General features: G+C 58.2%; 2 protein-coding genes across 2 annotated transcripts in view; one reads left to right on the top strand and one right to left on the bottom strand.

Annotated features, from left to right (window-relative positions):
* Positions 1-298: 298 nt before the first annotated feature.
* Positions 299-12,873, top strand: VOLCADRAFT_103034 (uncharacterized protein; the record flags this gene model as incomplete). The annotated part of the gene is made up of 23 exons (XM_002946571.1): positions 299-410; positions 601-698; positions 1,395-1,481; positions 1,954-2,034; positions 2,486-2,661; positions 3,038-3,220; positions 3,578-3,696; positions 4,026-4,210; positions 4,537-4,737; positions 5,315-5,434; positions 5,686-5,763; positions 6,101-6,279; positions 6,747-6,853; positions 7,334-7,530; positions 8,265-8,390; positions 8,877-9,038; positions 9,403-9,562; positions 9,942-10,104; positions 10,304-10,411; positions 10,772-10,946; positions 11,245-11,400; positions 11,594-11,692; positions 12,183-12,873. The coding sequence occupies 23 exons, from the start codon at positions 299-301 to the stop codon at positions 12,405-12,407; spliced, it is 3,297 nt and encodes a 1,098-aa protein (XP_002946617.1). The 3' UTR covers positions 12,408-12,873.
* An 810-nt stretch (positions 12,874-13,683) lies between these two features.
* Positions 13,684-25,188, bottom strand: part of VOLCADRAFT_86748 (uncharacterized protein) — a gene marked incomplete at both ends in the record, with an annotated part of 14,172 nt that continues 2,667 nt past the window's right edge. Inside the window, 21 exons of the mRNA XM_002946404.1 lie at positions 13,684-14,132; positions 14,413-14,802; positions 15,657-16,088; positions 16,470-16,631; positions 17,372-17,513; positions 17,872-18,020; positions 18,245-18,365; positions 18,769-18,872; positions 19,103-19,172; positions 19,458-19,505; positions 19,701-19,739; positions 20,021-20,068; positions 20,317-20,444; positions 20,641-20,877; positions 21,447-21,554; positions 21,790-21,843; positions 22,669-22,750; positions 23,026-23,164; positions 23,367-23,497; positions 23,821-24,282; positions 24,681-24,847. Of these exons, the coding sequence (XP_002946450.1) occupies positions 13,684-14,132; positions 14,413-14,802; positions 15,657-16,088; positions 16,470-16,631; positions 17,372-17,513; positions 17,872-18,020; positions 18,245-18,365; positions 18,769-18,872; positions 19,103-19,172; positions 19,458-19,505; positions 19,701-19,739; positions 20,021-20,068; positions 20,317-20,444; positions 20,641-20,877; positions 21,447-21,554; positions 21,790-21,843; positions 22,669-22,750; positions 23,026-23,164; positions 23,367-23,497; positions 23,821-24,282; positions 24,681-24,847 (3,662 nt within the window). The remainder of the gene's footprint in view (positions 14,133-14,412; positions 14,803-15,656; positions 16,089-16,469; positions 16,632-17,371; positions 17,514-17,871; positions 18,021-18,244; positions 18,366-18,768; positions 18,873-19,102; positions 19,173-19,457; positions 19,506-19,700; positions 19,740-20,020; positions 20,069-20,316; positions 20,445-20,640; positions 20,878-21,446; positions 21,555-21,789; positions 21,844-22,668; positions 22,751-23,025; positions 23,165-23,366; positions 23,498-23,820; positions 24,283-24,680; positions 24,848-25,188) is intronic.

The raw sequence follows: 25,188 nt of genomic DNA, 5'->3' as shown, positions 1-25,188 counted from the left end.
CCTGGAGCCCCTTTTACCGACTGACCGCTTCTTTTCGTCCTTAGCGCTGCTCCGCTTATGCGAAGTTGCCGGATCGGCGGGCGTCTTTTGAGTTTGCTGAGCCTTGTTACGGAGCAACGATCTGTGACTATAGAAAAGTTTATCTTTCAATATCCTTACACGATCCCTGGCGTGATCCGTTCCTGTCATATGGCATCAGCAAGCGCCGCCGCGCCCGAGGTGTGCCTCATAGCAATTACTCAAAGGAGCGACTACATGCTGGATCTAGCACATAAAAAGAGCTCTACTGTCCACATGTATGCAGGGCGCTAAGGAGAACCGCGCGCGTCGCGACCTGTTGCTCAGCATCCAGGGGCAGATACAAAAGCTGTGGGAGGAGGAGAAAATTTTCGAGGCCAATGCCCCGCTTGGTAAGCACACTGGACGGTCGGCTTAACGTTTCTCTCTTCTGATACCCAGCCGCGGAGAGGGGGTTTTGTTTCTACCTGGCGGGTTACCAAAACCCACCGCGCCAGGTTTCTGAATCTGTGATCTGTCCCAACAGCTTAGCGCCGCGTTCACCTGAGTTTCCTGCGCCCTCCGCCTCGTTTCACACGTCAGACGGTGACGCAAAGCTTCGCCCCAAGTTCTTTGGCAACTTCCCCTACCCCTACATGAATGGCCTGCTCCATCTGGGTCATGCGTTCTCGCTCTCGAAGGTCAGCACCGTCTGGAAACGGGGAGGATAAGGCGCTGACTGGTGCAACGATTGCGGATTAGGGTGTCGTGATGGGTGCTTGAGCTAGCACAGCAATGAGTGTTCCTCAATGGAGCGCAACATATTTGATGTATGCATGGTCCATAGCTGGGATAACTTTGTATGTATGCACGCATTCATGATGCATGGTTTGTCGTGCGGCAGGTGAAAATAGTATGGGACAAGGGCAGGGGGCCCCATGGTGAATAACAGTGGCGTAGCTTTGATCTGGGTCCCACCAAGACGAGTGTGCGGTGTATCGTGTCCATTGGTCGGCAGCTTCGGCCATCTATCCGTACCTGGAGGCTGACATGTCCCGAAATCCCCTCGCTGAGCAAACCCTTGCCGCTAGGGTGGCCAGCCGGGGCACGGGCATGCGGGTTGAGGTGCCGGGAAAGTTGGGCAGGCGATCTGCAGGCGAGCTACGTCGCTGTCTCAGCGGGTGATGGGTGCATGCACTACAGCAGCATGCGTAGCATACATAACTTACCCAGCTGCACATGGCCAGATGCGAAACAAGTGGGTCTAGGTTGCGCACGTACAGGGGGTTGCGGTGGGGTTCCATGCTCCATAACCCGTACTGTCCGTTCGCACCATTGACCCTTCACGAGCTGCGTGCTGCTCTGCTTGGTTATTCACTTGCGTCGCCATCGTGCAGCTGGAGTTCAAAGCGGCGTACGAGCGGCTGTCTGGCAAGAACGTGCTCTTCCCGCAGGCCTTCCACTGCACCGGCATGCCTATCAAGGTGACTAGGGTTCATGTCGGGGAGAGACCGGGCAGCCAAACACAGTGGGGGGAAAGGCGCTTACAGGTTATATGGCCCATGAGCTCAGCTCATGGGTGCTGGTGTTGACGGGGTGGGGATTGGGGCGCTGGTGCTCGCCAACACGCACCGACATCCGGTTGCGTCTCTGGGACAGATACAGGGGGAGGTTGCTAAGTGTGTTGATTGCCGGGGTCGGCCACGTACCCCACCTTGGCGCACGGCTTTCAGGAACGCTTTATGAAGGTAACAATATGGTGGTATTTACGCCACATGAGTAGGTTGTGCGCCCTTGGCCATGGCCCATGTGTCCTCTTTGCATTTAATTCTTATCCGCCTGTTTGCTTCCTGTTCATGGACCGGGCGGAGCCATTATGCATAACTCGGCGGTTCTGTCTTGGCCCTTGGCGCGAGATTAGGGGTGCGCTTCAATATGCCATCGTACCTCCTGCAGGCCTGTGCGGACAAGCTGGATCGGGAGCTGCGCACGTACGGCTGCCCACCTAACTTCCCCCGGGAGGACGCGATGGAGGAGGTGCGGTTCTGGGTTGGGAAGGCTTCGGACTCGGGTGAGAAGCGAAGCCTCTACTGGGCTACCTTGCCTCGCGTGGGTAGAATTGTGCATGTGCGCAATAGTAAATGGACTGCAAACGAGAGTGGCAGACAGGATAGAGGCGGGAGGGACGGTTTGAAGGACAGGGTTGAGGATGGTGGCATAGGTAGGCATCCTGAAAATACAGGTCGGTGACTGCACAAGGCTTAATGCTATATTAGGGGGTCTAAAGGGCTTTGGGACGGGGCAGGGACTTGGGGGAGAGTATGAAGTCGTAGGCTAAAGAGGATTTGAGGACGACTAGTTGCGTCTATGCGCGAGTAGCGCCAAATGTGGTTATTGGAGTCATGGTATGAGAGTTGTCGCGCTCGGGCGATGGCCGGCTAGCCTGGTAGCACACGCACGTGTATGCTAATGCCTGTGGCCACCGCAGGAGGCCGAGGCAGCCGCAGCAGCGCCTGCAGCTCCGGCCGGCGGGGAGGTGAAGGCCGACCCGACCAAATTCAGCGGCAAAAAGAGCAAGGCGGCCGCGAAGAAGGGGCCGGGCGCGTACCAGTACGACATCCTCAAGCTCAGCGGGATCCCGGAGGACCAGATTCCGGAGTTCAGGTGAATGGCCTTCCGGAAACCACGTAGTCGAGGAGCCGTTCCAGTGCCGGTCGTGTGTGTCGGACATACAGTGCAGCCTCGCGACTCGGCCCGCCGGGGTTTCCCGCCTTTCATTGGGTTGTCTGAGTCTTGTAACCCACACTGTACGTTGTACAGCTATTCGGGTAGTATAGTGAGCTTACGGCATCAGAAGGCCTATGGCCATCTCCGCAGAGTGCGGCACCGGACCTAATGCTGACCGGGACGCTTCTTGAGGCCCCTAGCGGCCGTCAAGTACCCCGGGAGATGTATATCTTGGCGGGGACCTCAATATACGTATCCTCGGTATTGAAGCACCATGTGACATCACACCTTTGTACCCTTGCGCTCTGTTTAGGGACTCGGGTCACTGGCTCAACTTCTTTCCTCCGCTGGCCCAGCGCGACATCACCGCCATGGGCTGCGGAGTGGACTGGCGTCGAGCTTTCATCACCACCGACGTCAACCCCTATTACGACTCGTTCGTGGCGTGGCAGTTCTGGACGCTGTATCGAGCGGGGAAGATCATTAAGGACAAAAGGTTAGAAAGCGCCTGCGTCGCAGTGCACAAATAGCTGGTAAAACTTGAGGTCGTCCGCCAGCGGCCTGCGTTTCACGCCACTGAGGGACCTTGCGCACTGTCCGCTCTGATGCGGGAGGCCATTTCTTAGGGTCGAACGCGGGTCCATAATTGTTTTCCCATGTAACTGGGGGAGCTACGGCTGCCTGAAGGGCGACCGGCGAACTGTGCTGCTGAACCTCGCAACGCCGTGCCATCGGTGTTCACGCCTTGCTGCATCAACACTGGACTATTGCTACTCGACTCCCCAACACTTCCACCAACTCGTGCTCGGCCCTTGTCCCTGCGGCTGTCGTGTACGCACGCGGTTGGCCGTAGGTACGCGGTGTACTCGCCGCTGGACGGGCAGCCGTGCGCGGACCACGACCGCGCCTCGGGCGAGGGTGTGGGGCCACAGGAGTACACGCTTATCAAGATGGAAGCAGTTGAGCTTAAGGGTGAGCGCGGGGAACTGTGGGGTGAAGTGCTCTGCAGGGAAATGGATGGCATAAGGGAGGACTAGGAGGTTCAAACTGTCTGTGGCTTGCCGGGCCGGCTGTTTGGCAAGTCTAGCGTGGGGATAGCGGCAGCCCACGGTAGAACGCGGCAGGTACTTGATTGCGATGGCAGAGGTGCTGCGGCATGGTATTGGTGAAACCCACGTCCAACAGGTTCGCGTTCCCCTCCTGTCCTTGCCAGCCTTGCGCTTAGTTGCCACCTCGGGCTAGCTTTCGCCCTTGCACCCCACGTCTTGAGACCCATCCCGTCGCGTCCTCACCTGCACCAGGCAAGCTGGAGGAGCTGGCTGGCAAGGGCCGCGTGTTCCTGCTGGCCGCCACGCTGCGCCCCGAAACCATGTATGGCCAGACTAACTGCTGGGTGCTACCGGAGGGCAAGTATGGCGCGTTCCGCGGTCTCAATGACGAGATCTGGATCTGCACGCAGCGCGCTATGCTCAACTTGTCATACCAGGTGTGTGCACGTGCCCGTCCAGGCTATGGCACGGGGCGACAGGTGGCGAAAGGCGGGTGTCGCGCCATCGCATGCTGCATATGAGCGGGGGAAGTGTGGCTGCCGCGCAGAAGTCAACATGGCTTCTTTTGCAAATGGGATCGGTTGGCAGGGCCGCAGCTTACGATGCCTATCCTGGCCCGGAGGTATCATGGACACGACTACTTCCATGCTCGGTCACACGCCTTCAGTCGCGTCAGCTTGCCTGCACTTTCCAATTTCCGCAATCTTCCTGCCGAGCCGTTGATTTCAACTGCGCTTGCCCGTTCTTTGCCAACTATATGCAGGAGCGCACTCCGGTTCGCGGGCAGCCGGAGCTGCTGCTGGAGCTGACTGGTCAGGACCTGATCGGCACCCCGGTCAGCTCGCCGCACTGCCCGCACCCCCACGTGTACGTGCTGCCACTGCTTACCATCCTCACCAACAAGGGCACGGGCGTGGTCACGTCGGTGCCCTCGGACTCGCCCGACGACTACACCGCCCTCATGGTAGGTAGGAACGCGGCGGGATGGGGATGGATGGATGGATGGATGGATGGATGGTTGAATGGATGGATGGATGGATGGATGGATGGATGGATGGATGGATGGATGGATGGTTGAATGGATGGTTGAATGGATGGTTGAATGGATGGATGGATGGATGGATGGATGGATGGTTGGATGGATGGATGGATGGATGGATGGATGGATGGATGGATGGATGGATGGTTGGATGGATGGATGGTTGGATGGATGGATGGATGGATGGATGGATGGATGGATGGATGGATGGATGGATGGATGGATGGATGGATGGATGGAAGTGACGCATACCTTGAGGCGACAGCGGTTTGGGACGTGATGAGGACGGACGACGGAAGGTGTGTGGGTAGGAACCGTGTCATAGACGAGGACGTCGTGAGGTGAGGTCGCGAGGTGGTTGTGGCGGCTTGCAATGCTGTGGAGCATAATCCTGCTCAGGGTCCCTTCTCAGCAGCCGACCCGCCATGTAGTTTGTTAATTATAAGTAACCGTTGTTTGTCCCCGGGCCGCTGTGGCGGCGGTGCTGTTCGACCGTCGGCAGGACCTGAAGAAGAAGCCCAAGCTGCGAGAGAAGTACGGCGTCCACGACGAGTGGGTCCTGCCCTTTGAGGTCATCCCAATTATTGACATCCCCGGCTTCGGAGACACCGCCGCCGTCAAGGTAGGACGCGGCTGTGCCGTCTGCTGTGTTTCCATGCAAACTTGCGTTTCGCCTGTTGCCGCTGGACGTCTTCTGCCGCTCTCTTACCTTCCTATTCCCGCCACGGCCGCTCCTGCATGGAGTTGGAGACCTATGGTTGGTTGCCCAATGTTGTCTTCATGACACACTTCTCCTGTCCCCTTCTTCCCCGCTTATGTGGCTATTTTTGTATTTGCGCTTTCATCCCCCCGACCCTCCTCGCCGTGCGTCAGGTGTGCGAGGACCTCAAAATCGGCAGCCAGAACGACACCGTTAAGCTGGCGGAGGCCAAGCAGATGGTCTACCTCAAGGTGCGGGTCTCTTGAGGGGAGACGCGTTACGGAGTCCTGTGCCATCCTACTCGTTTAAGCGCCTTCCGTGGCAGTGCACGCCTGTCTCTGACATCTTAGGATATGGTGTTGAGCTCTTAGGTTCCTGACGCTTCTGCATTGCATTGCGTGCGTACAGCTCGTAGCTGGGCACTTATTCTCCCGCTGAAACAAGCGCTGGCGAGCTAACTGCAGACAGTACGAGCTCGCAAGCCTTCAGGAGGAGGCAACTAAGGATGGGCACGGAAAACCTGTCCTGAACGTCTTGCCGCTCTCCGCGTTCTTTTCCTCGGTCCTTCCTCCCTTGTTCACCGCTCAGGGCTTCACGGACGGTGTGATGATTGTTGGCCCCTACTCGGGCCGCAAGGTGTCGGAGGTGAAGCCCATCATCCGCGAGGAGATGGTGGCGGCGGGGCGGGCCATGATGTACAGCGAGCCGGAGCGCCAGGTCATCAGCCGCAGCGGAGACGAGTGCGTGGTGGCGCTCACGGACCAATGGTGGGCACTGTGTGTGGAGGAACGGGGAAGTGGCGGTGAGAGGGGCGCCCACCGCTTCAGGCGATGGATGCAGGTCATGAACAAAGAAGGGGGCCAGTGTTGCAGGGGAATCTGCTTACTCCAGGTGCAGGTCGAATATTGTGCGGGGGGAGGTACGCGCAAACGGGGTACGAAGGCATAACGTTATCCATTACTTGTCAGGGCGCATTCAGTAGTGTTGAGAACGTTGAGAATGTCAACGACGCACGAGTGTCGCCGGTAGAAGGGCACGATACATTCACTTGTCAACCGTTGGTCGTGTAGCCCTGTAATTTCAGGTCCAGCCTGCCTATCATGTCGCATACGGAGCTGTCCTCCTGGTATTGTTAGCTACCCGTCCGCTAGGTGCCTTTCCGGGAAGTTGGCCTTACAGAGAATCTTGCTCCGCATGCTGACACCTGAACTTCTCGCTGTACATGCACGTGTAGGTACATGACCTACGGCGAGGAGGAATGGGCCACCGCCACCCGGGAGGCCCTTGCGCGCATTGAGACCTACAGCGATGACACCCGCGCGCAGTTCCAGCACTGTCTCGGTGGGTCACATGTTGGGTGGTTGGTTGGGCAGTTAGTGGAGCGCATGTCCTCTCCTCCTGCTACTTGTGCTTTCGCCTCCCATCTTGAGCTGGCCTCTGCCCATGCAACCCCATGCCCGTCGTTGTCGGTTTGCGACCCCTCGCAAAGCCACGCGCGGCTTTCAGGCGCTGGGGATATGTCCCTCTAACATTGTCCGTTTTTAGGTAATTTACAAGGTAGTACATAGAACATGATGACTTACGGAACTGCGCGGTCGTTGCCGCTCCGTTGTCCACGGTCACGCAAGTATCTGGCATTGCCTCCTTGACAGCGGTGCTGGCAGCCTGTCTACTTGCTTGCGCCACTCGGCGTGTTCACTGCCCCACCCCTCATCTTTCCTTTGGTAGCTTCACTCGGGTGTTGTCAGGGTCTGGGTGCTGTCCTATCTGCACAAACTCCACCGAGCCTCTCTCCCTTTTCAATTTTCCCTTTCCCCTCAGGCTGGCTGCAGCAGTGGGCTTGCAGTCGCTCCTTCGGCCTAGGCACCCGACTGCCCTGGGACCCGCAGTACCTTATCGAGTCGTTGTCCGATTCCACCATCTACATGGCCTACTACACGGTGGCGCACATCCTGCAGAAGGGGGACATGTACGGGACGGACCACAGCGGCATCACGCCCGAGCAGCTGACCCCCGAGGTGGGCCTCTGTGTGTGTGTGTATTTACGTGGCAAGGAGGCAGTGTCCACGTCCAGCTGTGCCTTTGCGCCCCTGCAAGTATAAGTGTTACGATTGAACATCGCTTACGTGGGAAAAGTGTGTGTGAACATACATATTAGAACATACTAGGGTTTGGCACCACTGGTAAGGCGCGACCATTGCCCCCGGGAGATCCCGGGATCGATACCCGTTAGGGTCAAAAGTCCTTCCGATGGTGGAAGGCATTGCGCCCCTAGTTGATGGACGGTGGTGACCTGGGATAAAGTTAACCTGCGAGCCGACCAGGAATGGAGTTGCGCCGCTGTCGACCCGGCAGATTCCGTTGGATGCTGGTGGTGGGTGCGGAACCTGAGCGATCCACTGAGAAGTTGACTAGGGTGACTGGATGAGGGTGCCCCGAAATACCGGGGAAGGCAGGGTTTCGCAGGGTAGCTGCCACGGGCGAAGATACAACCCCCTGTTTCACACATCATATTAGTATTATTTCACACTCTTAAGTGCTTTTGAGCATGGGCCCGGGGAGCTGACCACGCGAAGCGCGGATTAAGCTGGTGGGGATGCAGCACCGTAGAATGAATGGTATTCGCGCGTTTCCTGTGCCCATCTCACGTAGACGGGCCTGGGGGCGGGCGTCGGTCGGAATGGCCTGCGCGGTCGCGCTCTTTGTTCCATATCACAGTCCCCGACCCACGGGTCGTTGCTCTTCTGCCCAGGTGTGGGACTACATTTTCCTGGGCAAGGACGCGCCCAAGGACTGCTCCATCTCCCCCGACGCGCTGGCCATCATGCGCCGCGAGTTTGAGTATTGGTACCCTTTTGACCTTCGCGTCAGTGGCAAGGTGCGGTGCGGTATTGGTGCGAGTAAGCGAGGCAGCTTGTAAGTATGCACATATTCATCACACAGCAGGGCCGACCATTGCGGTTTGCCGAACGCCCATGAGATTTGGAACCTAGGGTGTTGCTACAGCACGTACGGCGGAAACTCATCCGCTACGCCTGGACCCTGGCTGTCGATCCCAAATGCATGTTACGAGGAGCTTCATAGTCCCAATGGCGTCATGTGCTGGCTGCGTTGACCTGGAGGGCTATATGGGGCTGCAAACCCGTTGGGGTTTCAAATGGAGCTTCCGGTGGAAACTCGCTCACCGCGTGTCCTTAACCTCATATCCCCGGAAACCAGCTTCACCGGCCCCTCTGGCAGCCCTCCGGCTTGCCCACTTACCTAGAACTCCTCCAGGCCCTTGCGTGGCCCCCAGAATATCACCGCATATTGTTGAGCGGAGGCTATCCTATGGGCCCTGTCAACTGCGTGCTTCCTTCCGCAGGATCTCATCCAAAATCACCTCACATTTGCGCTCTACAACCACACCGCCGTGTGGGCCTCTGACCCAGCCAAGTGGCCCCGGGCCATCCGCTGCAACGGCCACCTGCTGCTCAACAGTGAAAAGATGAGCAAAAGCACCGGGAACTTTAAGACGCTGCAGGAGGTGAGCGGGGCGGCGACCCGGACATTGCCACGCAGGGCATGAGGGCTGGGAGTGGAGCGCAAGTAAAGCGCGGCAGCTCTTACGTAGCTCGTGGGTCCTTGGGTTCCGCCACTTTTACACCACATAGCCAGGTCTTGAGTTGCATCTTTTCTCTCGAGTCCTCCTCCTCCTCAAGGAGGCCTTTCTTCTCGGCCCAACACTCACAGAGCACCACCTTTCTGCATCTGTGGGGTGGTGTGAACATACTTTTATTTGACTTTTACATGCCCCTCCCTCTGCACCTTCTCGATCCTGCTGCCCTCCCGGGTACACTATGAGTTCCCGCCCATCCGCCAACCGCGGCTACGTGCTCACGCGCCTACAGGCCATTCAGGAGTTCTCTGCGGACGCGATGCGGTGGGCACTGGCGGACGCAGGCGATGGCCTGGACGATGCAAACTTCGAGACCAACACCGCCAACGCGGCTATCCTGCGTCTCACCAGGGAGCTCACCTGGATTGAGGAGTGCCTGTCGCCCGCGTCGGGTGGGTTGGTGCATGGCTGATGGCACAGATAGTTACGCACGGCCGCAGCGTGTTGGCTGTTTATGTGCGCTCCTGGCTTGATCCCGACCCGAACTTAAATATACCTTTGGATCCCCAGTCAGCATAATCACCTGCGCAGAGGCGGCCGCTAGCTTCAGTGTTACTGCGAAGCTTCCCCAATCTTTCTGCCGTACACGTGGGTGTGTACGCAGACTACTGCGTACTCGTCCATATCCCCGCGTTGCAACTGTTACAATAGAAGCGACCGCTCTCGTTCCACTGCGTATGCCTCGCCGCTTAAGGGGCCATCATCCCCCGAGCACGATTGTATGGCGTCCCTTGGTATGTGCCTGCCATTTTTCCTCTCCGCTTCCCGCAGGTCTGCGTGAAGGTCCTTCCGACGTGCTGCTGGCGGATCGAGTATTCAGCAACGCCATTAATGTGGCCATCGCTGCCACCAAGGACGCCTACGAGCGCATGGCCTTCCGCGAGGCGCTCAAGGCCGCAGCGTATGACCTTGGTAACGCGCGCGACATTTACAGGTGCGGCAAGGCAGTTGGGGCCGGCGGGCTGGGTCGTGGGTTATGCCTTGCTGGGTGGGGTGTGCGTGGAGCTCTGGGGGCGGTCCTCGTGGGAATTCGGCGCAGCACGCAGCCATTCCCCCGGATCTCGCTCCCAGCGCGCACCACTGACCACAACCCTGGTCGGCTTCTTTGCCCTCACCCTCCTGGTCACCCACAGGCTGGCGTGCGGTCCTGACGGCATGCACCGGGGTCTGGTGATGCGCTTCATTGAGGTGTCGACGCTGCTGTTGCTGCCCTTCGCCCCACACACGGCGGAGCACATTTGGTAGGCCCCGGTTTGCTTGCTGGTGGGCTCCGGTGCTATATACCCTATGCCGCCTCGGTAGTGCATTGTGGTTACACCGTTACCGAGCTGAAGAGGCGGTGGTAATGGCAATAGCTGTCCTTAAGGCCGAGGTGGGATTTCCAATAAAGTACTAGAGCCTTGGCAGCTGGCTTGTTGGGGTGCTTGGAGTAATGTGGGGGTAAGGCTCCCCGAACCCTCATGGTGGAGCGTGATTCCCTGTTCCGGACATGACGAGAAGCATCAGACCCAACTCCTGATGATTAGCCGCTCAGCTGTCGTATGCCATTTTGGTGTATAACTGGCAGCCACCGTCTGGTGCCCACCTCACCATTCCGCCAGGCGCCACATGCTGAAGCGCGAAGGCGCGGCAGTCACGGCGGGCTTCCCCGTAGGTGCCCCGCCGGACACCATTCTGCAACGCGCGGCAGCCTACGTCGAGGACCTCATCCCCTCGCTGCGGAAGGCCATCGCCAAGGCGGAGGCACCGCCGAAGAAGAAGGGTCCATCTGCGGCGGTGAGCCGGAACGGTGCACCTGTGGCAGCTGCAAAACTGCAGACGCAGAAGGGATTCTGGTTGAAGCTGGATGGGAGGGTCCGTCTCACTCACACCGCATTACCACGTACCACATCTGGCCCTGACGTCAGTGGCTGTTTTTCGTTACTTTTGCGGGTTACAGAAGTTCGCAGCCATTGCATGCATTTACGCATGTCACAGCAGCAGGTATTTGGAGGTTACCTGCTTTCCGCGTCAGCCTGAATTCAGCGTCCATTGTCTGTGCCCGCCTGCTCTGCCCTGTCCCGCGCTGCCGCAGCCCCCTCCCCGTGTGGTTGCGGCGCATGTCTTCGTTTCGGAGCGATTCATCGGGTGGCAGGAGCGGGTGCTGGGAGCGCTGGCGCCACGATTCGACGCCAAGTCGCGCACCTTTGCCGAAGACGCGACGGCAGCCGTGCTGGAGGCGGCGAAGCAGGTGCGGTGCACCGTACAGGAGCAGGCGCTGGGATAAGGGTGGGCAGGGGGCACTCTTAAGCATGCAGCCTTTGGTTGATCTGCCTGCTTTTGTCAACCTAACCTGCTATAGGCGCCTGCGATTACACCGCCGTCCTGGGCCTCTTCGCAAAGAAGAACCTGGTCCGCTTGTTCCTTGATTTCGTTTCCCTCAGGACCCTGTTTTCTCCTCCCTCGGGGAAAAGCAGCTCAAGCAGGCGGTGATGCCCTTTACAAAGTACAAGATGGAGGAGGCCATCGCGGCGGGGCCACAGGTGCGTGTGTGGGCGCGCATCGACCGCGAGTGCTGCACGCAAGGGCCGACACGTGCTTCACTTCGCTGTGCTGGCTGGCTGATGGGTGTAAGGTTGCTGGCGGCATATGCGATTGCGTCTAGCATTCGTCTTGACGAGGTGGCCACGCATGCGAAATGCAGGGGCTTCCTGCAACCGTCGTTGCATTGCAACACACCTCCCAGATGCATACACGTTTATTCCTGCAGTGCCATCTCATGGTCGTGTTTGACGACAACATATGCTCACAGGCTCAGACCCTGTCGATCCACCTGCTATAGCTGACATCTGCAAGAGGCCTACATGGCGCACTGAACCTTACCTTATTGGCTGGGAAATGTTACTTCTGTCAGAAGAGTGTCGTGCAGAGGATTGCGCGTTCCAGCTTTTTCCCTGCGACGCATGCCCGCGTGGGGCATGGAGTGAGACCATGGTGCATGTGTGTGCCTGTTGGTGTAAATTCTCCCAACAGGTTCTTGACGTGAAGCTGCCGTTCTCGGAAGTATCAATCATCAACGACTCAATGGCGTACCTGCTGCGGTCGCTCAAGCTGGATGCGCTCCATGTGCACCTGGTAACAGATGCGGGGGTCAGCGAGATAGCCGCTGGTGTGAAGGCTGACGTCAAGGGGGCGTACCCCGCCAGCCCGGTCTTTGGTTTCGTGACGGCTGCCGCAGACGAAGCAGCGGCGCAGTGAGAGGGGCATATGCATAGGCAAAAGCACATGCTCGGGATGCCGCGCAGCTGAAGGTGAAGAGGCGGGAATCGGGGAATTCTGTTGTGGGAGGGCGGGGCCCGTGCAGGATGATTATCTTTGTGTGATAGGGGTGAGGTATATGCTGTGTGCTTATGCAGGTGACAGGGATAGTATGAAGAGAGCGAGCTGTAGGCTGTGTACGCATAGGCGAGCGAATAGTCCATGTGAGGAGATGTTTTGGGCCGGTTCGGCTGTTGTGTGACAATCGTGACGTGATTTCCTGAGCTAGATGACCTCATGTAACGCTGACAGATCGTATACGACGAAAGCCTAATTGGGATGAGGTGTCTATGACGACAGGAAATATTTGGGCCTCTTATGGTATGGGCATACATGCACATATGATAAACAGGGTATTGGAAAGCTGCAGGCAATGGTAAGGTATGGGTTTAAGATGACTGTTTTTGGCTACTTCCGTTTAGTACACTCTGCTTTCTTTCTAATTCTAGTTGGTATGGAAGTTTACAAGTTGGCGTTACCGTGTTGCTATGACAAAGTGCCGCAGCAGACGATTCGTTAGTCGGTGTCACACATGGGCAAACGCACATGTGCAAACGGGCATTTCGGATTGTACCGAAACTCCCGAAAACAGAAGTACAGATCCCGAAGCCAACCCAATCGCATGGAATCACCCGCCGTAAAAACGGGTTTTCTTACCACGGCCTCGTAACAGGAAGTAGACGGACAAGACAGAAGTGTTCCCGTTTCCGATACCAGACGTGGGCACCTTTGTAGTACCGATTTAGTATCTGGTCGCATCGTACTGAACGGTATTACCGGTAGCATATACCAACGCAGTTTTTTGATATTACAATGCCGCTACATAATATGTAAGAATACGTGTTAAGATACAACGACAACATTTCAACAATCCTCTTGTATAGGCAACATCCTTGCACAAGTGAAACCCTAGCTACATTAGGTACAACCACCTCCACAATCATGTCGCACGACGCCACATAAAATGCAACACCTATACTATTCCTCCTCCTCCATCACACATGTCGTACATTCAGGTTCAGGTTCTCAACGTTTGATCGACATTACCCTGACGATAACCCTGAATTCAAGCCGCATACTCCTCCTGGCAACGAACAACGAACAACTCGCGAGTACTGTCATCCGAAGCCTCTCCCTCCCCTGCCTAAGCCCCCCTACCAGTTACCGTATAGCACACAACAATCTCCTCCACCGTCTTCTCCAATCTTCTCCACCGTCACTGCTGCTCCTGCTGTTGGCGTCGCGCCGCCATGATTTCCTCAGTGCTGGTGTACGGCACCACTGGCGCGTCCGGTCCCGCGGGAGCAGCTGCCTCGCCGCGCTCACCTTTCCCCTCCCCACCGCCACCACCCAACACCTTCTCCAACACTCCCGTAATGCCACCCATCACCCGACCCAGGCCCTCGCTCATATCCTCCGCCGCCACCCCCGGCGCGATATCCGAAGCGTGACTGTCACCGCCGTTGTCGCCCGTCCGCTCGAACAGCGTTCCGCTGTCGTCGCCGCCACCGCCCTGCTGGTGCTGACCACGGTCCGCCTGCTCGCCGCGGTTTGCCCCGACCTCCTCCCGCCCGAGCTGTTGCCGCATGCCGCCATCCTCCGACGTCGCCTTATCACCATCATCTTCGCCCACGAACAGTTCGCGCAGAGCTCCCAGCACACCACCTGCCGGGGGGGACAGGTGCACCACGAGGGCACATCATTTGACGACTCGACATCATTTGACGCTAGAAACGCAGAAACGAAGGTCCAGTTGGTTTCCGTCGACTTTTTGGCACTAGAACCATTTTAGCAACACAACATAACGACGTTTCGATTCAGCCAGCCAACCCGGCTGCACGGACTTCACACACCTACTTCACCTGCCCAGCACCCCTTGCTGCTAAGATGCTGTTGCTTCCTGCAGTCCATCCTCCCCCTCTAAATTGCAGAATTCCCTCCCTACCTGCACCCTCGCGCGCCTGCTCGGTCGCCTCCTCCACCCGCTCCACGCCCCGCTCCGTCGCCTCGCTCATGCTGTCAGCAGTCTGACGGGCCGTGGAACCCACCACACGCATAGCGCCCTCCACGCGCTGCCCCACGTCCTCACGCGCCGCTCGTGCGGCTGCCTCACGATCGCGCTCTTGCCGCTCCTGCCCTCCCCCCTCACCTCCCACATGCGATCTTGGCTGCTGGTCGTCCTGGTAGTAGAGCTCCCCGATGGCACGAGGAGCATCCGAACATCCCCTGATGTGTTGTTGCTGTTGTTGCTGCGGCTCCTCGTGGCGGGTTTCGGAGCTCTTGGTGCCGCCTACCAGGTCGCGTAGACCCTGACGAATGGTCCCCAGGAGGCCGCCTGCATGGAGCCATATATATACATATATATGTATGTATATACGTATATGTATGTATGTATATATATACGTATATATGTATGGTCCACGTGTGTTACCCCGGCGGCGCGTACCAGCACCACGTGTGGCACACAGGGGGATATGCAGCGGAGAAGAGGGGGGAATTTGGAAGGGGGGAGCAGTTCTAACAATTCTTACGCGCTGTACGTTTTGCGTGTCCAGGCGGGGATTATAGCTATTACAAGCGTGTGCGCCACACACACACATACATACATACATACATACATACATACATACATACATACATACATACATACATACATACATACATACATACATACATACATACATACATACATACATACATACATACATACATACATACATACATACATACATACATACATACATACATACATACATACATACATACATACATACATACATACATACATACATACATACATACATACATACATACATACATACATACATACATACATACATACATACATACATACATACATACATACATACATACATACATACATACATACATACATACATACATACATACATACATACATACATACATACATACATACATACATACATACATACATACATACATACATACATACATACATACATACATACATACATACATACATACATACATACGTGGACCGCCGCGATGCTGTGCTGCACAGAGTCGCCCGACAGATACATCGCCCGACGTGACCCTTCTCACTAAACGCTGACAAGCCCTGAAACCGAACAACAACGTGGTAAGGACGCGGTAAGGGGATACGCTACGCCTACATCGTTTCAGTGTGATGCAGCTCTCTGAACGTACCTGCAGCTCGACTAGCCTCCTCGCCAGCCACCACCGCCGCACCGCCAGCAGCACCCGCTGCGCGGTTTACCTCCTGTCCCGCAACCTCCGCTGCGCCGCGTACAGCGCCCGCCGTTCCGCCCGCCACACGACGCACCTCCTCGCCCGCCACTGCCGCCGCGCCACTTACGGTCCCCATGGCGCGATCGATTTCCTGCCCCGCCACCTCCGCCGCGCCGCGAACCGCTCCGACAGCCCTTTCCGCAGGCTCCCGCACCCGCCCGGGTTGCACCTGCCTCGCCTCTGCACCCACCTCGCCCTCTTGCTTGCCAGCGCTGGCGGTAGGACGGCTGCGGTCGATGTTGGACTGTACGACCTCCGCCGCGTGCCAGGCCTCGGCGCTGTGCGGGTCGCGGTACGCCTCCTGGGCCTCGGGCCGCTCCGGAACACCGCCTGCGCGAAGCACCGGGGCACAGCAGGCAGAGTGGAAGCAGCTCCTTTTCTGGTTCCTCAGAACAGGATGGTAGACAGGACTGGAGGCGATCGACCGGGCATGAGGCGGTCTGCAGGACGCGGCTGAGGGGGGGGGGCCCTGGGAAGGGAACAAGTGTGGTAGCCCGCCCTTGGCCTACAGTTCAGCTGTGGCGCGGGACCATGTGGCGTTGCGTTGCGTTGCGTTGCAAGAACAAACGCAAGAGAAAGAAAACCGGAGGGAAGACTCAACATGACGAACAACGCCCGAAATTTTGGTACAAAGGTCTCTTACAGCTCAAATGTTAAGAGAATCGTAAAACCCCCCCTACCACTCCCACCCCCACTCCCACTCCCACCCACCCCGTGTGCTCAGGGCCCCGCGAGCTCCCCCCCGCCTCTCCTCCTCCTCCACTCGCTCGGTAAGCCCCTCGAGGCCCTTGGCTGCCGTACGGCCGTGAGCTGCCGTATCTTCGGCCATAGAGCGAATGGCGGCCTTTGTCCCCTCCAACAGAGGGCCCTGGCCTGGTGGTGGTGGCGGGGGAGTAGAGGGGAAGGGGGGTGAGTTACGGGCGATTGGGGGTCCCAAGAGGAACAGGGAATGGGAAGTTCTCATGTACATTTGAAGTGGGACAACCAAACGTGACAATCAACCCTGTCCCCTCGTAAGACAAGGTTTTTTGCTGAAGGGGAATGATAAATTTTATGGCGCTTACCAGCATCCCTATCGCAAGCGGCAGATGGTGGTAACACAAAATAAAAAAAAACACAAAGAAGGGCCACGCGTGCAGGGAAGGGCACCCGGCGGACATCCAAACGCGTTGCCGACCATAACCATCAACATACACGAGGGGGGAATATTCATCAACCCTCTCCCCCCCCCGTTACCCGCATGGGGAGCTCGCTCCTCCAGGAAGCCCTGGTTGTTGCCGCTCCGCTCTCCGCGGCTCGTATCCACGCGACTACGCTCCACCTGCTGTACGGTAGCTGGCAGCTTCGCAGTGTCGTACTCGCGATCGTGCGCCATTGCGCCCAAGGGATCGTACGGTTCACCTGTGAATTCGGTAACCTGGTACTTAGCTTCCTTGTGTTATATAGCGGGGAGGGAAACGAAACACCACCACGTCCTAGTCAGCGTAGTCGTCCCAAGCCGATACCCGTGGCCGCGTGGGTTTAATGCGGGAATCCACCTCTCCCGCGTGGTAGGTTTTCAACTTCCCGACCCCTTTTCCCCTGCCTCTCCACTATCCCTGGCCAGGACTTACCCTTGGCCTCCTTCTCCCTGACGTACTCGTTGTACGACCGCGCCATCTCCCGCGCATTGGAGTCGTCCGTGGACGCGTCCTTGCTCCAGGGGTAGAGCAACTTGTCAAGGAGGGTGTCGCGCTTCAGCGCGGGGTCCACAGGCTGCCGGTAGAGGGGGAGGGGGGTGTTGGAAATGATCGACACTCATAAACCAGGCAATGGTAACCACACCGTAATAGGACCCGGGGGGGGGTCCGTGGCGCTTTGTTGGTTTTAACAGGGGGGTGCAACAGGTGCGGGTGTGTGCAGAACCAGTACTACGTCAAATAGATCCTAGGAATAAGGGTTATAGCTATCTGCATAGCATTTAAAAGATGATTACAGCACCACAGTGGGCGCCTTCTCTACGGCCCCCGGACTGAGAAGCCTATTCCTGGGAATCTGGGATGGAGCTGTGGATGGAGGAGTGTCAGGCTTTCCTCCCCCCGCCCGCGGGAGAAAAAAGGTACGAACAGCCCACCTGATCCATTTGGTCAAGCCGCCGCTGCCGTACAGCACTGCTGGGGGCCCCAGGTGAGGGGTCCTGCTCGTACACCACCTCCCGCTCCTCCTGGCGCTGGGCCGCCTCCGCCATTTGCTCGTCCAGCGTCTTGTTGTAGTCCCCCAGACCTGAAGTGACAGTTCCCCCCGCCCCCCAAACACACGCGCACACACATACCCCCACACGCGCGGGGTCGGGCGGATACAGTACGATACGTAATGCTGCCACTACGTAGGGAGCTATGTAGCTCGTCTTCAGGAGCCGCTTTCTTTTCGCGCACCGAGCCATCTTGCGCCGCCCGACGCCACTCGGGGTGCGGCTGCAGCGCCCCTTTCCCCCTAACTCCTCGTACCGCTTCGCACCACCTGCGCCACCGCCGCCGCAGCCGACCCCGCCGCCTCGCTCAAGTGCTCCAACACGCCCACCACACTCTCCTCCGTACGACCCGCAATGTCAGCTCCCAGCTCGGGGGCCTTACGAGATCGATTTTCATATCGACCATCGGGGCGGGCAAGAGGGGGGAATGAATGAACGAACGTACTTTTTCCCAGGTGGGAGGGGAGCGAAAGCGAACGCGACGGCTGCAACGTTGCTGACACAAGGCGCCGTGCCGACGTCCTCCTGCGCCGGCTCCGGCGTATCACGCTCCCTCCCTTGACATCAGGATGGGATCAGGACTACACCGTACTACGACATCACACCGGAACCCCTACCAACATCGCATCGCAGGTCAGGTGGTCAAGCAGTCAGTCAGCACCAGCTCCTCTCTACCTGGGCCCTATCAGGGGCCCGTGGGCTAACTCATGAGGATGATGATGATGATGAGGAGGAGGAGGAGGAGGGGGGGGGACAGCCCCTCGGTCACCACCTTGTTACCTTTTCCACCGTGTCCTTGATCTTGTCCCCCAGCAGGATGAAGGGCGCCTCCCGACCCCCCGGGGTGTCGTGGCCCATGGGCGGGACCCCCTCGTAATGCTCGCCTGGGGGGGGGAGATGGGGGGAGAGTGTGTGCGTTTTTGTGTTTCATTTAAGCGCGTGTTAATTTGGATTCAGGGTGAGGAACCGCACAGGGGCGTGGCTCCCAACTTTCTCCCCCACACACACCTCCTCCCATTCCTCCCAACAGAAGTGTCACTCGACATCAAACTTATGGACATCAAGTTTTGACGGGCAAAAAGGTTCGGTCATTAGGAAGGGTGCGGGGTCGTACCTGTGACAGCCTTGTGAATCGCCCGGCCGGCGGTGTCGAACAGAGTGGGATTGTCCGTTGCGGTGGTTGCCTGTTGTCGAGAAGCACGAAACAAAAGTGCAAAACTAAGCAGGAAACGTATTAAGAGTATAAAACGAAACGCACGTGTCTCGGCATACGAATCTCTTATCCACTCCCCCAAACTCCCCCAAACTCCCCCAAACTACCCCAAACTACCCCAAACTACCCCAAACTACCCCAAACTACCCTAACTACGCCTTACGCCCCCCACCGGCACATTTGCTCACACAGACACACAGACGCACAGACACACAGACGCACACACACAGACACACACACAGACAGACAGACGAACCTGTCCGGCCTCCCGGTCCTTGTTCCGATCCCAGTTGAAGTTAGCACCCTGCAGTATGCCGTACAATCCGTACAATCCGTTAGCACGGAACTAACTGCGTTACATGTCACGTGGTCCGACGCAGTACAGTACGACACCTCCGCTGTCAACCACCACCTGCCTTCCGTACTTCCCTTCCTTACATGCACCAAGCCACCTCCCGCGGGACTCCCCCCCCTCCCCGCCCCCCCCCCCGGCGCCCACCTGGATGTGCATGATCTTGCTGTGGGGCTCCTGATACACCTGTTGCGTGTGCGTGTGCGTGTGCGCGTGTGTGGGGTGTATAGCGGGGCGGTTGTGCGTTGTTTTGGGAAAGGGAACTGGGGAAAGCTTCCGCGGGGTGGTTTACACGTCGACTACTAGTGTGCGCTAGGAAAGGAAAGGGGGCCCCTAGCATCCCCCTTCCTACCCTCATCCCCTCCCGAGATACCGACGGTCGTGGTGCAGAAGGGCATGGGCGCAGTGCAGGTCACCCTCCCCCCGTCCCCGCCCCCGCCCTGCCCCCCTCACACACACACACACACCTTCAGGTACTGCGCGTCCTTGATTTCCCTCCCCGAGGGTTCCTTGGCCTGCAGCCGCCCGGCCGGAGGGTGGGGGTGGGGCGGGGGTTAAGAGGGGACGGCAAGTTAGGTGGGGTGGACTCGGGGATGATGTCATCACGTGGCACCCACGCGGACCCCCCCCGGGGGAGAGAAAAGGGAGAATTATTGCTGTAACGTGGGGGTACGCAAGAGCTTTCTAACACGCGGAAAAACATATTTCCACTGCCGTACATATTTCCACTGCCGTACTTTCCCACACTGACACTGACACCTACCCGACTCGCCGCGGGAACCCCGGAGTGGATTTTGGACTCCGCGTAGCCGGCTGGGTCGTCCGGGTTTCGGTTGTACGGCTGGCCGGCACGGGGGGCCTGCCCTCCTTCCCCTTCCCCCTCCTCCACGGCTGCGGGCCACTCGGGCAGGTGGTGGGTGGCGGCGGGGTTCGCAGTGGTGGAGCCGGCGGGGGCGGGGGTCCGAGTCGTCAGCGCGCGGGGTCGCAACAGCTGCGTGTCAATTCCCACACGCGTATCAATAAGCCCCGGCCCCCACTCCAGGGCATACATACATACATCTATACATACACAATACATATTTCACACCTTCCTTCCCCCCGGCGGCCTTGGCGGTGAACGCCGCACCCACGCGAGCAGCCCACGACGACAGCCCGCTGCGCCGCGCCACCGCCAGCGCCTGCTGGTCCTGCGCTCCCTGGTTCCGGAGCCGCCCCTCCCCCCCTCCCACCCCGACATGCCGACTCCCCGCGGGGAGGGGGCTGCGGGTGCGGGTTCCCACAACGGGGGGGGACGTGCGGGACATAGGGCCCGCCATCCGCCAGCCTGCGGATGATGGTGTGTGTGTATGGGGGGGGGTGCGCAGGGCGACTTGTGTGCATGCGCGGCGTGGTAGGGAAGTGGGAAGTAAAACGTAGCATTGATAGTGATTAGAGGCGAGACTAGCAATGCTTTTAATCCTCCCTACTGACGGTGGTGGTGGTGGTGGTGGTGGTGGTCCCACGGTTGAAGGTAAGGGCGGCCCCTGGGGGCTCATTCGGCCGCGTGTTGGGCTCACCCGCTACTAAATGAGATTTCATTTGTTTTACTTGCGCGGGTAGGGGCTAGACGCACCGGGTCAACTGCCAACCACCAACACACCAACTGCTTTGGCGGTGGGGGTGGGGGTGGGGTACGGGTGCTGGTTCTCTAAAATGACGATGGCCCTTGTTGTCGTACAAAAGAAGGAAAGCGATCTCTTCCCTTCTCTCTATATGATGTGGAAAAGCTCTCGGGTTGCACACGGGTGCAGAGAGGCATCCCGGCGCGGGTGGGGGACGGGGGAGAAAGGGATGTGGAGAAGGGCGCCGAGGTCTTTAGCCCCCCACCCCCCCCCTACCCCAGGGAGCACCCACCTCGCACGGGGCTGCCGCTGCCGCTGCCGCTGCCGCCAGTGGCGGCGCAAAACTCGTCGTACGCATCCTTCACCTCCCTCCCACGACGGGGAGCTGCACTGCCCGTACCTGTCGTACCAGTGTGGTCAGCATGTTCAAAAAAAAGCATCGGCATATTCAAACGGCTATCCTCGTGCCGTTTGTAGGGCATACACAACCCTTTTTCCCCCCCTTCCCCCTTCCCCCTGTTGTACTCCCCCCCGCCCTTCAAGGGATGAGGGAACCCCCTTTTTCCCCCCCTTCCCCCTTCCCCCTGTTGTACTCCTCCCCGCCCTTCAAGGGATGAGGGAGAGGGAGATCTTACCAAAGAACCCGAACATGGAGCGCCCCTCCGGTGGCTGCTCGGCGGCGGGCGGTGCTGCGTGCGGAGGTCGCGGGGGCGATCCGGGCGCCTGGGCGCCGGTAACCTGCCGGTCCTTGCCTGTTTAGGACACAATACACACATACATACATATACACATACAAACATATATACATACACGCAACACGAGCTAATGGGTCGATAACAGCAAGTACACGAGACCCATTGGTAATCGACGTTGAATAATAAGGGCGAGATGTGTACTATTTGAGACCCCCTTCCCTTGGGCCTCATCACTCCCGCGTCCCGCCCCTCCTTTCACACATACATACACATCTACATACACACATATACCCATGCATACACATCTACATACACGCATACGCATATACACACGCATACATACACACATACACATACACACACATACACACACACATACACACACATACACCCACATACACCCACACACATACACCCACATACACCCACATACACACCCACATACACACCCACATACACACCCACATACACACCCACATACACACCCACATACACACCCACATACACACCCACATACACACCCACATACACACCCACATACACACCCACATACACACCCACATACACACCCACATACACACCCACATACACCCACACACACCCACATACACCCATACACACCCACATACACCCACATACACCCACATACACCCACATACACCCACATACACCCACATACACCCACATACACCCACATACATCCACATACACCCACATACATACATACACACATACATACACACACATACACACACATACACCCACATACACCCACATACACCCACATACACACACATACACACATCCCCCCCGCCTCACCCAGCACCATGGCGCTGGTCGCCTCCTTGACCGCTTCGGCCGCACTGTGACGATCCGCAGCCGCCTCCTTACCGGGCGCAACCTGCGGTGGGTTGGCGTGTCAGTTAAGTTGGTTAGATGTGTACTCCGTGCAGGCAGAGAAACGGCTCGTGTACTGCACGCTTCTGTAGGCCTTTTCCCAGGACAAAACACGGCCCCCCTCCCCCCCAAGGAAACAAGTGCATGTATGTATGTATGTATGTATGTATGTGTACGTGTCGTGTAGTGCAAAGCAGACACAACCAAAGGTGGGAGCACTGCTCGGCGGCGGGGTAAGGACGACTGGACAGCTTCCCGCCGTACAAGGGAAGGTCTTACCCGTACGACTTCGGCCTCGTAGATACGGCGTTGTACGGGATCGTCCAAGTGATGCACCCTCTCCACATTCCTTGCGGTGTCGGCTACACTACCGGTGGTGGTGGTGCCGCCGGGGGCGGGGGCGCCGCCGTGACGAATCCTGCGCACAGCGCACAGCACCACACACACACAAAAAATACTATTATTGCACTTTTGTATCTGAGCGGGAGTTACCAAATTCCCCTGATTCCAAAATTTACGAAGTCAAATCAATATATTTACAAATTTGCAACCTCAGAAAGCAGCGCAATCCGCAGTCCCTACTATACCCAGTACCCAGTACCCAGTACCGGTACACTCACTCCTCCACGGCGAGTTCCGCACTGCCTCGCAGGCTAGCCGCCCCCGAGGCCAGGACGTCCCGCAGACCCCGCTCCTCCACCTCCCTGAAGAAGTTGGGCTTGTTGAAGTCGGGGGCGAAGGGGGGGTTGTGCTGGCGGGGGTCGATCGCGGTCCGTGGTCGCCGTCATCGTCGTAATGTCGCGGCGGTGTATGAAGTGCCGCACACCACCACCGCCACCACCGCCACCAGCAACAGGACCACGGTGCGAGAGGGGGCGGGGGCGGGGGGACCACAGAGGTGGTTGTAACGGTGTCATGAGAGGTCGCAAGAGAAAGGAACAGACAACCCCCACTAAACCCTAAGCCCAGCGACGGGATGTGACTTCGCCTTCCCAGCAGGCCGAAGTCATCCCCCCCTTCCAACCCTCCATCCCTCTCCCCCCCCTTCCCCCTTCCCCCTTCCCCTGCACCCACCAGTGGCCCCCCGGGCATCTCCTTCCCGCTCTCCTCTCCCGAGAGGATGGAGGTGCTGTCCCGCTCCACATCCGCACCCGCACCCGCACCCGCAGCGATGGCCGTCTTGTTGTCCACTAGCCCGGGCTCCAGGGGGGAGGCGCCGATAGGTGCGGGTTTGCGGTCCGAGGCAGGGGACTGCTCCGAATGGTGCTCCGAAACCCCACCGGCACCTCCACGGTTTCCCCCCAGACCCAGCACATCCCCCAGTGTGTGCGCCAGCGACGACAGCAGGCCTCCACCTCCTCCGCCCGCTCCGTGCTCCGCCTCATGGCCCTCCTTGATGGCCTGCTGGTGGGGCTGCATAAGGCCCATTCGTTCCGCCGCTTCCGGGTGCCGCTGCTGCAGCTGCTCCCGGGCGGCTGACGACACCGCCTGGCGCTGCGCGGCGAGTGCGGCAATGCGCTCCTCGGCCTCGGCCTCCTGGGGAAAGGGGGAAATCATGTGCGGCAAGGAAACAAGGAATGTGGATTGCCGGAAGACGTCCAGAGTTTTAAACTGCCTCTAGGACCACGTGCCCTCTGTTCTCTCCCCCCTTTTGGCTGCTGTTTGTTGTTGAGGATATCATGTTGTGCACTAGCCTGTGGGGGTGTCATAGTGCCGTATGCATATGATGATATATCGTACATCTGTACTGCTGTACGACTGTGCAGCACAGCTCCACAGCACATGCAAATACACATGACAAATGTGTTCAAATGGCCCAGAAACTTCCCACTCTGTAACAATTCAATTCAGTTCAATACACATGTACATGTGTACTACACATACACACACAGCAGCAGCAGCAGCAGCCCCCGTCCCCCCCCGTCCCCCCTCACTCGCAGCTCCCGAATCTCCTTGTCGATCGGCATGCTGCCCGGCATACCCTCCATTCGCTGTCTCAGCTCGGCCATCCGCGCCTCCTCACCCCCCTCGCCCCCTCCAGTCGCCGCAGGGCCGCCCGAGGGACCCAGGCTGGACAGCGACCCGTCGACCGTGTGTGCACCTTCCGTGTAGGGTGTAGGTGTTACGACCACGTGGAGCACGTGGGGCGGGTACGGGGACGACAGGGGTGCAGTACGGGTGTGTGGGGGGGGGGGGGGCCGCTAGTGCCCGCTAGTATGTATGTAGTGCAAACGTTCTCTTTGCCTCCCTCCCCTCGCGCAAACACCGCTTTCCCCCCCCCTACATACATATAGACACCCCTGCAATGATGGAGAATGCTTCGGCGATCGTTCCCGTTGGGGTACGGTTAGGTGCCCCTTGCCAGTGTCAGGCCCGGATCGATATATTACAGAACACCGCACACCCCCACTGCACACCTACCTGTCACGGTGGCGATAGCCT

This window comes from Volvox carteri (genome assembly GCF_000143455.1).
Source record: "Volvox carteri f. nagariensis unplaced genomic scaffold VOLCAscaffold_3, whole genome shotgun sequence".
Taxonomy (NCBI): domain Eukaryota; kingdom Viridiplantae; phylum Chlorophyta; class Chlorophyceae; order Chlamydomonadales; family Volvocaceae; genus Volvox; species Volvox carteri.
The sequence above is the reverse complement of the archived record's forward strand: the minus strand, read 5'-3'. Positions and strand labels throughout refer to the sequence as shown.